A 16028-nucleotide genomic window follows, 5' to 3' on the forward strand; every position below is an offset into this window, starting at 1 on the left:
AGGATGAGGGGCCTGTGAACTGTGTCCTCACCTCAAAGTGTGAACTATGTCCTCATCTCAAGCCCAGACTGGGATTCCTGGCTTCGCTCTGGGCCCACAAGGTTCAGTTCACTTTAGCCCAGACTACTCTGGGCTGGGACTCAGGTGTTCTCCATAGGTTTGAAATTTCAAGGAGTGTTCATTGGCTTGTGTCAGTATTTGTGCAGGCAGGATCTGAGGGTCTGAAGGTTGATTTGGCCTTGGGTTCTGAACCTTTGACAGCAAATGTGGGGTGGGGTGTGTTGTGGCTTGCTTTTGGATTGTTCTCCCTCCTTGCTACAGCCTTTTGCTAACTCTGCTCTCCTCTCACCCCAGTGCTCTAGATGTTCTCTCCCTATCTTTTGGATTTTTCTTTTCTTGATAATTGTTTCACTCTGTCTTCTTGTTGGTTATTTCACTCCTGTATTAGTTTTGTGGTGATATTTTAATCTTGGTCATAAAGGATTCTTGTGGTGTCATGGAGCTGCTCTGGTTTACTTCCCCCTCTTGGCTCTTCCCCAATCAGCAGTATTTCTTTAGCATTTAATTCAGGTTGAAGTGAGTTTTCCTTGCTGCTTTCAGGATACCATGTCTGGTCATCAGGGCAAGGTATGGTGACTCACTGTCTTAGGACATTATTTGCCAGATCTGAAACTCTTGAGTCGGGTTTCTTATGGCTGTAGGTGACCAGGCATCCATTCAAAAATGTCTAGAGGCCATAAAGAAACTATGTTAAAGGGAGAAATGGTCTCTTTGAGCCTTAGCTCTCTGGGGTAGTCAAGCTTTTGGAACAACATTATTGTCTTTCAGAGAAAATAAAACTAGTTTAAGTGGATTAAGTAAGAACTCTGGTAGATAGAGATGCTTTCGTGTCATCTTTTGCAGGCAGTGTTTTAAACTCTTCTAGAGGACCTTCCATACTGGAGAATCATAATCTTGTAGCTGCCAGAATAAATAGTACCAGAGGAATAAAGAGAGTGGGAAAAACTAAAGTAAAAATAACAGAAACAAGAACAAAAATTTAACAGCTTTCTGAGGCATAATTTTATTTTTTTTAAAAAAAAGAAAACAAACCCCAGAAATCTTAGGTTCTTCTTTACCCCTTCAGAACTACTGAGTCTCAGATCTCCATTCTGTGGCCTACATGTGGTGACCAAGGGCAAATCTTTGTAGATAGTGAATTTCCTGATGTTAACTTGGGGAAAAAAAATAGAACTGTTATGTAAGAGGGAGATTTTAGATATTTTATAGATATATATTTAAAATGTGGCCGCCAGGAATCAACAATTCAGATTGATTCCATAATTAAAATAGACCCAAGTCAGGATCCGGTTTAAGGTAATTTATTTACAATTAGGAAGGTAAAAGGTAGGGAAATAGAGAGAGGGAGAGGCTAGTCCAGGCCTGGAGAGGCCTGGATGGAGAGAGAGGGTTAAAAGGCTAATTAAACTAGGCTATAAGCCTACTTAAGGTAGAGTTTAGAAACACCAAGGTAGGCCAAGGAAGTCAGCCTAACTTACCCACATGACAATTCAGAGTAGAAGCAGTCTGAGGTCTCAGCAGAGCACCTTCAGCACCAAGTTCAAAGAGGGAACTCCCTCACCAGGGAGTAACCAACATATTTGAAGTGATAGTGTCTCTCCTCACTTCCTGTGGGCCCACCTCTAATTCAAGTGGACCAATGGCAGCCTCTACACAGATTTGGACTGCCCAAAGGGCAGTCCCTTGTTCTTGATTTGATACATACAATCATGCGTGATTAACTTATCTCCCCTCCCTACTAAGGGAGGTGGGGATGATATAATCTAGATGCCTTGTGTAAGTAGAGTTTTGACTATGAATGGGCTAGAGCCAATTCCATTTACACAGTTAAAATAGTCAGAAAAACCAAGTCTTTAATAAGGAAAGAGATAATATTCAATATCTGACAGCCACACAGAGTCTTTCACTCTGGTCATCTTTGTTATCTTTGAGAGGATAACTAGGCTAGGTCATCCTCCAAAGAACAATAGAACTTAGGGAACTTATGTACCTTTTGGGGAATTAAGGACATGGGAAGTATGATTGATTGACATTACCATAGTTACAAGGAAATTGAAGGTCCAAACTACACTGGCTGGATAGGAACTGATCTGGGAAAGAAGCTATAGCCTGAGGCTGGGGTTTTAGGGAGAGGCTGATGCTTTACAATGGATACAGAAGGGAAGGGCCCAGCCAAAGGGCTGGGCTTCCTGGGAGAGGGCTTTGATACAGTAGGAGAAACTACTAAGGCAGGCTTAGGCAAGGTATGGCTCTTGAGCCATATCTGGCTCTTTTGAGGGTCAGATATGGCTCTTTCTGCAGGAGCCATAAAGTCAATTTTTTTTCAGGCACTGTTATAGGAGTGTGCACTGTGAGAACTGTACGGCTCTCATGAAATTATATTTTAAAAAATGTGGCGTTTATGGCTCTCACAGCCAAAAAGGTTGCTGACCCCTGACTAAGGCAAAAGGGTACTTAACATTTGATTAGGTCTGCTAGCTCCACCTAAACTAGTCATCAGTTACCTTAAGGTTTATTATTCAGTCTGAAATGGCTAAGCCTGAGATCTCCCACAAGGTGAACTCTTGAGACAAGGAGCAAATTTGGGGTCTCTAGATTTCAAGTTGACACTGATATAAAGCCTTGATGTTTAGCAGGGGTAGTACTAGGAATGTCAAAGTTATAGAACAAATGATAACACTTCTGGCAAAGTCACTCAGTCTTTATCCCATGTTCAGAGTTATCTTTTGTGAAGTTGCTAGGAGGAGATGTCTCTTGGAGGCAGCATATTGGGAATCTAAGCTAATACTGAGACTTTCCTCATATTGCCCTATATTCAACATTCCCTCCCCACCAAACAAAACCTTTTGCTGCTTAGGAACCTCACTAGGGGATTGATACCAAATCCTTCTCTCTTTAGAGACCTCTTCAGACAATCTACCCTTTATTTCCAGAAAATATGGTTAAGGTCTCTCCCTCCCTTCATCAGGTACTCAGGATTACCACTATAACAGCCAGGGGACTTCATTTCCTCCAGGTAGATAAATACACATTCATCATAATTATATAGAAACAGTTTCATCTCCTTTTTGCCTTTAGAAAGTAAGGTACCAAATATAATCCTGAATTTTCCTCTCACACCTTATAATTTGGTAAAGATGACACTAAATGGCAGTAGTTAGTGTAGGAAGAATGATAGTCATGTATTAATACCTTGTTGCCGGACCTGTGAAATGGTACAACCATTTTGGACAGCCATTTGAAATTTTGCAAGCATAGTGACTAAAATGTCTATACCCTTTTTTCCAGAGTTCATTACTAAGCTTATACTCCAAGAGAGCCATTGATTAGGACTATAAAAAAAAATCCCCATGTACTCCAAATTTGTAGAAGTATTTTTTTGTGATAGCACAGAATTGAATGTAGCAATATTAGAGAGTACCCTCAGCCTATTTGTGAGGTGGGTGGGCCAGAAGTGTTGTACATTGCCCATATTTTCGGACTTTTTCAATGTATTGATCTGTGTTGCTGATGTTTTTTTTTTCTTTTTCAACTTTAAAATATTTCTTCTGTGAGATAGCTCTGTGGGGGGAGGGAGAAGGATCCTGAGGAAAATATTACATAAAAAGCAAAAGATATCAATAAAAATTTATTGTAAAAAAAAAGAATGTAAGGTACCACTAAATAATACCACCCATTCTTTACCCATTCCCTATCTGGAGAGAAGTTGTCTAAACCATCCCAATGGGAAGGAAGCCTATCAATTGAGACAGACTGAAGTGAATTTTCCTCAGAACTGATGGAACTTTCTTAGGAGAGAAGAATCCTAAGACTTCTGGCATAGTTACAACTTGTTTTTCAGGAGCACTAACACTGGAAGGACATAGGCAAGCATGATTTCAAATATACCATTTTTACTTAAAAATAGAAATTCTGTGGACCCTGTAGGGGTTAAAATAAAAGGTTGTACTAAATATATTAAAATATGGTCGCTGAAATTATTACTCAAGTCAGAATGATTTTATAGCAATTTATTTATAAAATAGAGGGAAAGAGTTAAAGTAGAGAAATGAGAAAGGGGGCAGAGGAAGAAATCTAATTTAATGAGCTATTTGCTACAACCCTGGCTTTACTCCGGCAGGGCTCCAGAAGCCCTGGCCAGAGGGCCTAGGGGTCAATTAAACAAGGGCTCCAGCCCCATGGCCTTCTCCTCTAAGTTGGGGGAAGGATCCTCTCCATACCCTAGTCTCTTAAGGAGTCAGTCTTTTTCACTGATCCACGTGGTAGTCCTAAGGGAAAACCCAAGAAGAATCTGAGGTCCCCAGTTGGAGCTCTTTCAAGGTGAAGTGTGAAGGCCAAAGACCTCATCACAGGAAGTTCTTGCCACTTTTAAAGACCCTTCCTTATCGTCAATTCTTGTGCCTTCCTTTCACTTTACTTGGACCAGTTGCAACTATAGCTTTGCTTACGACTGCCCAGAGGCCAGTCAGTTGATTCTGATTTGTCACCCACTATCACACATGTGGGTCACAGACCTCCCCATACTTAAAGATAAATGGGGTATATACATTTCTAGTGATTAAAAATGGGCAGGGGAAAGTTAACCTCATCTTCATAGCCTTACCAATATTGTTAGGTGACCCAACTTGTATAACCCTATTAATAATAGGCTACTCTGAACAAAGAGCCTACTTTAGATCTTTCAGTGCTGTAGCCTGGTATAGGGCCCACTAGAAAGAGGTAGACCTATAGTTGACTTGGTATGTGAAGGCCATCCTCATTAACAAATGGGAAATATGGATTCTCTAAAACTGAGAGCAGCAAGGTGGCGCAGTATATAGAGGGATAGGCCAGAGTTCAAATTTGACCTTAAACACTAGACACTTACTAGCTATGTGATCCTGGGCAAGTAACTTAATCCTTTCTTGCATAAAACTAGAGAAGGAAATGGCAAACCAAAATGCCATAGATAGCTGGTCCACATAGTTGTGAAGTCAGACATACCTGAACAACTGAACAAAAAACATAGGTTTTTTTTGAACATCCTTCTTAGATTTGGGCTATTTAAGCGTCATTAGCTTGCTACAAATTGTGCCTAGAATATTGTTTTCCTTGCCTATTAAGGGTATATTCCACAGCTTTACTGAGGAGGCTAAACCCTAGATTTTCTCAAGATTGATTTCCCACCCTCTCCCCTTGTATAGACAAAGCACTCAGTGAGTCAGAAGTATTTTAGTAAGTGCATCTATGTGCTAAACTCTGGGGATACAAAGAAAGTCAAATGACAGACTGCTCTCAAGGAGCTCACAATCTAATTGGGGTAGACAGCATCTAAAAGGAGCCTGAAAAGCAAAGGCTTTCCTTTGGGAAGAAGGGTATGCTAGAGAAGTCCAGAAGAATACAGCTGAGAGGGAAATAGATGGTTGGCCTTGGTACTCTCCTTAAATAGGTTTTCTTGGAAGCACTCTTTGTTCTCTATCCTCTGGTCGGAGGAAGGGAGTGACTAGGGCTTAAGTGATGCAGAATGAAAAGGTTCTTGAGGAATGGCAAAGAATTGCAGAGGAGAGATGGGAAATTAAAAATAGGACCTATTTCCCAAAAGGTTTATGGCCTCTGCTTCTGTGATTTCATTCCTCCTGTTCTTCAATATGTCATCAAGTTAGTGATATATCTGACTGCCCATAGGAAGAGAAGCATCTTCTTTGTCTGTGCCTAACAGAATGAGAGTGGAGTGACTATGAGGGAGAGTTTGAGTAGCCCTGGGATGAATAAAGATAATGGCCTCCTTCCCAGGTGAAAGAAAACTTCCCCTGAATATTCTCAGCTACTCACATATAGTTTTGGTGAAGTCATGAGTTCTGTTTCATTCACCTTGGGCCTAGACCAGTGATGGGCAAACTTTTTAAAGAGGGGGCCAAAGGAAAGGAAATGCTCATCTGTCAGTCATTTCTAAGGCAACTCTTTCGAAGTTTCATTGTATCCTACTCATTGTATTCATCAGATTAGGAATAATGTCAGGCAGCTGGATAGAACATTTCAGGGGGCCACATCTGACGCTCAGGCCATAGTTTGCCCATCACTGGCCTAGACAAACTGGTTTGTCTGTCGCATTGACAAAATCAGAAACAGTTTCCAGAATGGGTATGATAACTTTGTTTAGGTTCTCTAGTTTACCATACACTACCAGATGTCATCTATCTCCCTCATGGGCTACATATGATTTTTGGAAGAGGGAGTTGGTAGAACAAATTCTCTAGTTTCCTTCAGCCTCATTAACTAGAAAAGAAATATGTTACCTCATGGGACTCCGTATTGTTTAAATACCTAGGATGGTTTGTTCAACTCCAAGGGTTTATAATTAATCTCTATCCATAATAATCTGCATAGAGACTGCTGAGAGGGTTCACACATATAATGGTTCCCAGGAGTTCATGGTATCCCTTCCCTCCATGATCTACCCTCTGGGACTTCATGTGAGTAATCCAAATGAGGCAGGACCTTTAGGGGAAGGGGCAGGTTCATTTGGCTTGAATTATGCTAAGAATTCCTGCTGCCAAGTGCTAAATTTCACAGTATAATTTTGCTAGTAACCTCATAGGCTAGACATCAATTTTTCTTATTTCCTCTCTGTTTCAGGAGCCATTCCCAAAACACTCTATGGGACCATCATTGCCCTTTGCTCAATTAGCAAGATGAGGAGCTCTATGCCCCTATTCTTAGAGTACTTATTTGCACTGATAGTAGTATTTTTTCAGAGTACCACCATCCAGATCTCCTGCCTCAATTTTATTAGTTGATCAGTCCATGTAAGTATAGTTCTATTGTCATAGAGCCCCATATATAAAGACTGAAGCCAATTCAAGTTGGACTCTACAGAAATAAAGATCTAATTACTTCTGAGCCAAACTGGTCCTTCTCATTCCCAATAGATTTAATCAGTTTATCAGACCTCTTTCCTTTAAAAATATTCCCTCTTCCTTTGTGGATCTTCATACCAGTAAATATAACTTTCTTAGCCACCTTTAAAGGGACGAAAGACAACTTCTTTTTGGGAGCATGTAACTGATTCAGTGGGCCTTGAGGGGTCATAATAACTCCCTGGAGAGTTCCCTAAAACTATTTAACTCTGCTGTGGAAGTTGTCTCAGTGTTTTCTCTATTGGACCATGACCTCAGCAACCACACTCCAATGACTCATTAAGTTGCTGTTTGAAGTGCTCTTGAATCTTCCCTGGTTTCCAGGTGGTAACAGCCCACCCAGGCCTTATTCCCTATGTAGAAGAAATTATATGTTCTGGTGCAGTAACAGGATAATCCCTGAGCTTTCTAACTACATGTTCCCAAGTCTGTTCCTCACTCCTGCTCTCAATCTCCTGTTTTATGGCTTGAGTCTCACTGTGATGTGGTATACTGGCTGAGACCTGTTGATATGAGCCACAGCTTGAATCATAACCCTGTGAGCCAATCAAACCCTGGCTTTCAGGGCAAAACTAATTTAACTTATGAGGGTGGTAACCCTGTTAGATAGTGATCTTATGGGTGGCATGCAAGAGGCATTAATTAACAAGCAGCTCTGCTAAGGGTTAGGAATTTAAGACAGTCCCTGCCCTCAAAGAGCTAGGCAAGAAGAATTTTATTGGGATAAGAAAACAGATGAAGAAAAGGGAAGTATGGAGAGAAGTATGTTGAGTGGAGAGTGGAAGGGAGATTTGTAGTGAATTACCAGGAAGTAAGGTAATGTCTTGGTTCCAGGCAAGATAAGTTAGAAGCTCTCCTATCAGGAACCATGTAGAATTCAAGTTTTTCCGTAATGAAGGAGGGAATAAGTGGTGATGAAGGTGAGGTAATAGAGGCCTGGTTTTTAATTGATACTGGCAGAAAGATAATTAGGGTCTTGAGAATTATTTCATTTTGTTTTAAAAGATTTCTACTCTACTTCAGCTAGTGTGAACTTGAAGAAGTTACTTTATCTCTTCCTCAAGGAAATTAGATGGAGCAGTGGTTAAAACTAGGTTTGAAATCAAGAAGATGAATTCATATTTGGCCTTGTGTGATCCTGAATCCTATTTAATCTCTTCATGCCTCAGTTTCCTCAGTTATACAATGAGGATGATAATAGTGCCTGCCTCATAGCATTGTTGTGAGAACTAAGTTGAGATAATATCTGTAAAGTGCTTGGGACTTAATATGTTCTTAATAAATACATGTTCTCTCTCCTCCTGCCATACCAGATTTCAAATGAAGATTATACCTGATACCATATTTAAAGGGAGAGAAAAAAATAACTCAATAAAAGCTTTCATTTATTTAGTGTGTTACTATAAAGTACATTCACATAAATGATCTGTTATTCCACATAATAACCCTATGAAGCAGATAGTTTATTATTATCCCCATTATATAGCATGTAATTAGAATCTGTTACCCTAAAAACTACAATTCCTAGCACCCCGCTCTCCTCATGTTATGTACTGATGTAGGGAGGATATAAATTTGGTATAGCCCCACCTCTCGCTCTCTTATCTTCCTGTCAGGGCTTTTTTAACAGGCAAGGAGAACTTAGTCATGTGGTCTTAATTTTGTTAAATAATTAGGTATTTTTAAATTTCTATTTCCTTTTTATTCCTTCTACTTCAAGCGATTATTAATAAACTTTATAAAGTTAATACTTGGAGTTGCTGGATATTAATTTAAGTCCTACAATAGATGAAGAGACTTAGATGGAGAAAGGTTAAAAGACTTACTTAGGGGCATGTAATGATTAACTGATACAACTAACACTAAGTCTTCTAAATACAAATTCAAGGCTTTTCCCCATTACTTGGCACTGCTTTATAATGTGAATACCAGATGATCTTTGAAGGATTTGTAGCTCCCCCAAAAAAGTATCATTTAAATACAGGTTATTTCTCTTTCTAATTAGATTCACAGCATCATATATTTTAGAACTGAAAGGAATGTTAGAAATCAGTTAGTCCAGCTCTCTTTTTTTCATGTAGCAAAGAAAACCATGGAGGAGAAATGAAGTACTCAAAGTTAAGCAAGTAGTTAGTAGCAAGATTCATCCTTAGATTTTCTGACTATTTAAACAGGGACTGTTTAAACTTGATATAGAGCCAGTTGTTTGTTGAGTATTCATTGACAATTCTTTTTTAATATTTATGAATGTAGAAGGTCTTTTCTTTCCTTTTTCCCCCCCTTCTCTAGAAAAAGGAGAGTGAGTGCCTACAGCTGAAACTTTTGGTTCTTCGAAATGAGCTGGAGAGACAAAAGAAAGCCTTGGGGAGGGAAGTGGCATTACTGCACAAGCAGCAAATTTCATTACAGGACAAAGGTAAGTGAAGTCACAGAAGAAGCCTTATCAGTCTAGCCTTTTGATTCTTTAGTTTCCCTTCCTTCCTCTCTTTGTAATCCAGTAGTCATCTTTCTGTTAATAGGCAGAATAAAAGCATGAAAAAAATATCATTTTTCTTTTTCACCTAATTATGACAGCTAGGTGATATAGTGGCTAACGTGACAGACCTGGAGTTGGGAAGACTTAACTTCCTGACTGGCATCAGACACTTCCTAGCTGAGTCATTTAGCTCTGCTTGCCTCAGTTTCTTCATCTGTAAAATGAGCTGGAGAAGGAAATGGCAGACCTGTATCTCTGTCAAGAAAACCCCGATGGGGTCACCAAAAATTGGACACATTAGAAAATAGCTAAACCACATTTTCATTTGAGTATATACACAGAGAATCTAGATTAAAACTAAGTAAGGAAAAATTCATTATTAATCGTATTTGGAAAGACTTAGTAGTTTGCTGTTCATCAAACTGAACTCTCAAATTTTTTTCCTTTATCCAACATAGTACTTTGTAGTTAGTACTTCAGAGATCTGTGATTCAATATGGTGGTTTCTTCTATTGATACAATTTTGACATTCAAAATCATTTATAGTTCAACTTCCTTCTACCTTTCCAGTCTTTTTACACCTTACTCCATGACATGTACTCTTTGATCCAGAGACACTGTCCTCTTGGCCATTTAATGAACAAGACACACAATTTCTTAGTTCCAAACATTTTCTCTGGCTGTCCTTCACATCTTGAAATGCTCTCCCTCCTCCACATTAACTAATGACCACTCTGGTTTCTTTTTATTCCCAACTGAAATCCCACCTCCTTCTCCAACTTTTCTTAATCTTAGTGCTTTCCCTCTGTTAATTATTTCCCATTTATCCTGTTTATAGTTTACTCTTTCTATGTTTGTTTGCATGTTATCTCCACCATTAGATTATCAGCTTCTTAAAAACAAAACAAAACAAAACAAAACAAAACAAAACAAAACAAAACAAAACAAAACACCCTTACCTTCCATCTTAGAATCAATACTTTGTATTGGTTCCAAGGCAGAAGAGTGGTAAAGGCTGGACAATGGGAGGTTAAGAGACTTGCCCAGGGTCACACAGCTAGGAAGTGTCTGAGGCCGGGTTTGAACCTAGGACTTCCTGTCTCTAGGCCTGGCTCTCAATCCATTGAGCCACCCAGCTGCCCCTTAGATTATCAGCTTCTTGAGGGCAGATGCTATCTTTCACCTCTTTTTGTGTCCTCAATGCTTAGGTCTACCTGATTCCTGGCCTACCTCTCTATGCCATTTGGCTGTCAAATTTTAGATCAGAGGTAAACTGATTAGCTGCAAGTCAGCCAACTAGTAAGTTTCAGAATTATGTTTCAAGTTTATTCCAGTGCTCTCCTCAGTACACTATACTTTACTATCCCTACCCTCATGGTCACCATCAGTGCTTGAAGTTATTTTACTGTCATGGGATGTCAATGTCATGGGATATTAAGAAATACCAAAGTTTCCATTGAATACAGGGTCATCAAGAACATAATAGATGCATAAATTTGATTTTTATATTTCATCTGACCATTACCTATTATCATAACATGTAGCATAGAATTAATGTAAGGGTTAAAAATTAAAGGTTGGACTAAATTTATAAAAATGTGGTCACATCAGGATGACTTTTTTATGGTAGTTTATTTACAAAAGGAGGAAGAGTGAAAGTCAGGAAATGAGAGAGAGTAGATAATTACTCCTTCCCAGTCCGATCCAACCAAGGCTTCAGAGGCCCCAGCAAAGCGGGGCCCAGAGGTAAATTAAATAAGGATTCTAGCCACGAGGCCTCCTCCAAGACGAGGGGCCTCTCTGGAGGCTAGTACCTCCAGAAAATCCAGGAAAAGGAGTCAGCCTTTTTCACTCACCCATGTGATACTTCTAAGGGAGAGATTCAAGATGTTGTGAGGGAATTGTAGGTAGGTTGGTAATAAGAAGCCTCACTTGACCTGACTCTGCCAGGTGGGCACTGGAAATCACAGGCGCTGGATGAATCTGTGCTAGTAGGTGAAATGTTTGCCAGGTGGTTACCCAATGTGTCAGTGACCCCAAGCCAATGAAGATCAACTTAGCCAAGCCTCTGCCCCACAACAGTGCCCAAATCAGGAACCTAATGGGAGTTGTATAAGTGTTTAACAACTCCTCTTGCCCTGACTTCGAGTTGAATTTGATGGTAAAGGATTGGTTTGGGCTGATATAGATATGCTTGCTAGATAAACGCTATTCTAAGGTTTATAAATCCTTTCCCTAATCAGCTATAGATGATTCACCAATTAGGAAAGGAACACCAATCTTCTTTGATTGAACTGCAATAGGATTTAATTTACTATCTATAAGGGTTAGGAACAAGGAAATAGGATAAAGGATTTGGGAATATTAAGCTAAATCTAAATAAATAAAGATGAACTGAATCAAATGGATGATAGATTTAGTAATAGGCTGAAGCTTTCTTCTCCCTCTCTCAATCCCTGGCTTAGCCAGGCCGCGGCACAAGCCAAAGGATAGGGAAAGGTAGTGATATTCTTCTTGTTGGTTGTGGTGATATCTCTCTCAGATCTATTAATTAGCAGGTAATTGATTCCCTATGGCACTCAGATATGGATGCTGGATTGTAGGTCTAGGGCAGGGGTCGGCAATGTATGGCTCTTTCTGCAGGAACCATAAAGTCCATTTTTTTTTCAGGCACTGTTACAGGAGCGGACTGTGAGCACTGTACGGCTCTCACAAAATTACATTTTAAAAAATGTGGCGTTTATGGCTCTCATGGCCAAAAAGGTTGCCGACCCCTGGTCTAGGGCCTACCCTCCCTCCAATCCACCCTTCTCCCAGGAATTCTCAAAAATGAGACCCAGTTTGCTGTTGTCCCTAGGTATTTATAGGGTGGTTCTAACTGTCTTCTGGCCCTGGCTCACGTCACCCTGGGTGTATTCCAAGGTCTTCAACCGATGTTCCTGTCACTCAAGATATCCTCCATTTTGTCCCAGAAGTTCTTTATTACAAAGAACAGTCTCACCAAATTTCAGAGTCTCATGTCCATGAAGCAGATCATTCACCAGCCTCCAACTCTAATCCTTGAACTCTACTCCAAAGAACTCCTTTCACAGGAAGTTGCCATTGCTTTTAAAGATGCTTTTTTGCATCACTTCCTGTGCATTCCTTCCACTTTACATGGACCAATTGTAGCTTTAGCTTTGCTTAGTATTGCCAAGGGGGCAATCAGTTGATTCTGATTCCTCACTCACTATAGCACACGTGGGTCACAGGCTTCCCTATACTTAAGGATAAGTGGGGTGTATTCGCTTCTGGTGATTAAATCTAAAAGTGGGCGAGGGGAGAATTAATCTCATCTTCACAGTAAGTACCTAAGAGTCTTTTAAATGGCCCACCATTAACATTGTACTACATTATAGTTCCATAATCCAAACCCTGATCAACATGCCTAAATACCTTTGTAGTCACATCATTGCAAAACAAACAAACTCCTAGCCATCTGCATAAATACTCTCTCTGGAACACACAGCCCTGGTTCCTTCCTTTAACTTTAATAAATTGTATAATCTGGGTTTTTAATCTCATATTTCATTGATGATTCTTAAAAATCAAATTTGGTCTTAAAAACACATAGAAAATAAAACTTTTAGCAAATATTTTTTGCACATTGTTATAAGGCTAGTGTATTAGGAGTTCTTCTTAAGAATATGAGGGTTAGGGTTTCACTCATTTTTAGTTATGGTTCCCAGCTTCTAGTTCAGTACTTACTTAGTCTCTTATTTGTCAAGGCAAATTCTGGAGTAAAAGTGTTATGTTGACTGATGATACTGAAAGTTTTTGACGTTAGACCGATGGTAATTTGGAGCTTGATTTTGGTCATTCCATAATTGTTGTTGAAGGAAAAAAATAGCCCATTTTAGAAATTAATAAAATTTTGATACGTAATGAGAATCTTCTTACATGACTAGCTATTGTAGAAAATATCTTATGTGAAAAAGAAGTATTATTTTTTAAATATCTTTGATCCCCTCACATGCCTGGTACAGAGCAGTACACATAATAGGTATGAAAAAAATATTTGTTTCATTGAATTATCCTTAGAATTTAACTTCATTGAAGTAGTAGAAGCTATATTGTATTACTGTGACTAGAAGAGTACTCTGAATGCTATAGACCGTGATGGCAAGCCTTTTAGAAAAGAGTGCTAGCACTGCTCCCCTTCCCACACACACACTGGGGAGGAAGAAAGTGTTCCCACTGGACTGCTGGGTAGAGGGGCGGGTGATGAGAGGTGTATGTGGAGAGGGGGAGGAGATTGTGCTCTGTTCCCTTCTAGCTATGTGCCACACTATGAGGATCTCTGTCCTCCATTGGAAGCAGTTACATCTGGAACATACTGGACCTCATGCAGTACAGGGGTAGCAATCTGGGCTTGCCCTTGTTGAAGGGATTTCATGTGTCGTATACCCAGTGGGAAGCCGAGACATCTGATAGTAAATGGGCACTTGGCCTGGGGTGAGGTCCACTGGCTGAGTACCTGAGTGATGCTGCAGTTGACTTGGTGGAGAAGTGGCAGGAGGGACTTTTTTGAAAGAATGGACTAGAGATGTGGTTGGGGGGGGAGGGGGGAGGGGGAGGAGTAGCCCCTTCTGCCAAGAGTGAGGTATATGGCACAAAGTGAGGAATATGTGAGGTTGGCAGAAGGTGAGAGCAGAAGACTACGGAGAAAATTGGGAGGCATAGCATAGGGCATAGTGTAAGGAGATCCAATAAACTGCAGAGAAGTTGGGGGAAGCTGAGCATAATGAATGGGGGGATAGTGGATTTCTGGATCCTGAATCAGTGATGATGCTACATTGAAGGCAGAGGGCAGGGGGCTCATGTTCACCACATGATGGAGGCCAGCGAAGGAAAATGTGGCTGGTGGCATGGCCACCTTGTACAGCATACCATATTAGTCTACTGTTAAACCAGTAATGGCCTCCACTCCATCACTACCAATACTCTGTCTTATTCCTGCCTGTGTCTGCCCAGTCACCACTACCCCCCAATACCAATCAGAGGAACTAAGACTAAATCTTACACATACTAGTTATATGACCCTGGCTAAGCCATTTAGCCTTTCCTGCCTTAGTTTCTTATCTATAAAATGGAGATTATATAATAAAAACTTCTCAGTGTTGTTGTGAGGATCCAAGAAGATAATATTTGGAAAGCATTTTGCAAATCTTAGAGCATTATATAAATGCTAGATATTATTATTTATTGAATGCTTAACTGTGTGCTCAATAAATAACTGTACTGAGCACTTTGAAGAAAAATAAAGACAAAAAAAAGGCATTAGTCTTGAGAAGCTCATATTCTCATGGAGTTAGGGGGTGGGGAAGAACATGCAAATAATTATGTTTATACAAGATATATTTGGGGGCAGTTGGGTGGCCCAGTGGATTGAGAGTCAGACCCAGAGACAGGAGGTCCAGGGTTCAAATTTGACCTCAGACACTTCCTAGCTGTGTGACCCTGGGCAAATCACTTAACCCCCATTGCCTAGCCCTTACCACTCTTCTATCTTAGAACCAATACCCAGTATTGATACTAAGACAGAAGATAAGGGTTTTAAAAAAAAGACATATTCAAGGTAATCTCAAAGGGAAGACACATTAGTAGATACTTGGAGAGGCTGCTTATTGAATTAGTTGGAGTGGATATTATAAAAATAGATTCATGAATTTAAAATTTTAAAGGAAACTAGAAAAGGAAATTAAGGAGCTAATTTAATACCTTTTTCCAAAAGGCAAAATGTTCTATAGAATCCATTGTATGTGTTTAAATATGTATATATTTTTTATGTGTAATCTTAGGCAAATCACTTAACCTCTCTTTACCTAAGTTTCCTCATCCCCAAAATGGAGATTTATTAAAATTATTAAAAGTATTAACTTCCTACCTCTCAGGGTTGTAGAGTAAAATAAGTTATTTGTAAAACACTTTGCAACTGTAAACTCTATATAAATGTATTATTATTACACCATATACAAATATTTGTAGTTGAAGGCTTTGCAAAATTTTGGCATTGGAAGGGAATCTACAATGTTTTCTGAGCTGTATGCAAGTGAACCTTTAAGACACGTGGTTTCTACCCTTTTTAAAAGATCTCCAGGGATAGAGTCATAACCTTTCTTGGTAGTCAGTTTCCATATTTATCATCTTTGTAGTAAAGAAATTCTTCGTTATGTCTTATGTAAAGTCAGTTTCATTGCCTATTGAGCTCAGTTTAATACACTAATTTTTTTTAGGTTATCTTACCACATTGAAGCAGTATCAACATATATATGGTTTTGTATTCCTTAGAATGCTGCTTAGCACAGAATAAGATTAAAAAAGATTAGATTAAAAATATTTGTTGATTGACTCCTTCTTTGGTGAGGACAAGCAGTTTTTACGTCTAAGTAATCTTATATTTGGATGTGTGCTTATGGGGTTGGTCCTAAGCAGAGAAGTAAAGGCTACTTGCCCCTATCCTTGTCAGAAAATTGAGGCAGGTAAGAGTGAGGGAGAAGCTATTCATTTGGGAATCTGTCAGGCTAAGCATCCAAATGTATAAGTTGGGCCTGATA

At 39.5% G+C, this 16028-nt stretch overlaps 1 protein-coding gene across 1 annotated transcript in view; it reads left to right on the forward strand.

Annotated features, from left to right (window-relative positions):
- Positions 1-16028, forward strand: part of UVRAG (UV radiation resistance associated) — a 436868-nt gene that overhangs the window by 212251 nt on the left and 208589 nt on the right. Inside the window, exon 8 of the mRNA XM_044668156.1 lies at positions 9246-9372. Coding sequence (XP_044524091.1) covers positions 9246-9372 — 127 coding nt within the window. The remainder of the gene's footprint in view (positions 1-9245; positions 9373-16028) is intronic.

This window comes from Gracilinanus agilis, chromosome 3 (assembly GCF_016433145.1).
Source record: "Gracilinanus agilis isolate LMUSP501 chromosome 3, AgileGrace, whole genome shotgun sequence".
Classification (NCBI taxonomy): Eukaryota; Metazoa; Chordata; class Mammalia; order Didelphimorphia; family Didelphidae; genus Gracilinanus; species Gracilinanus agilis.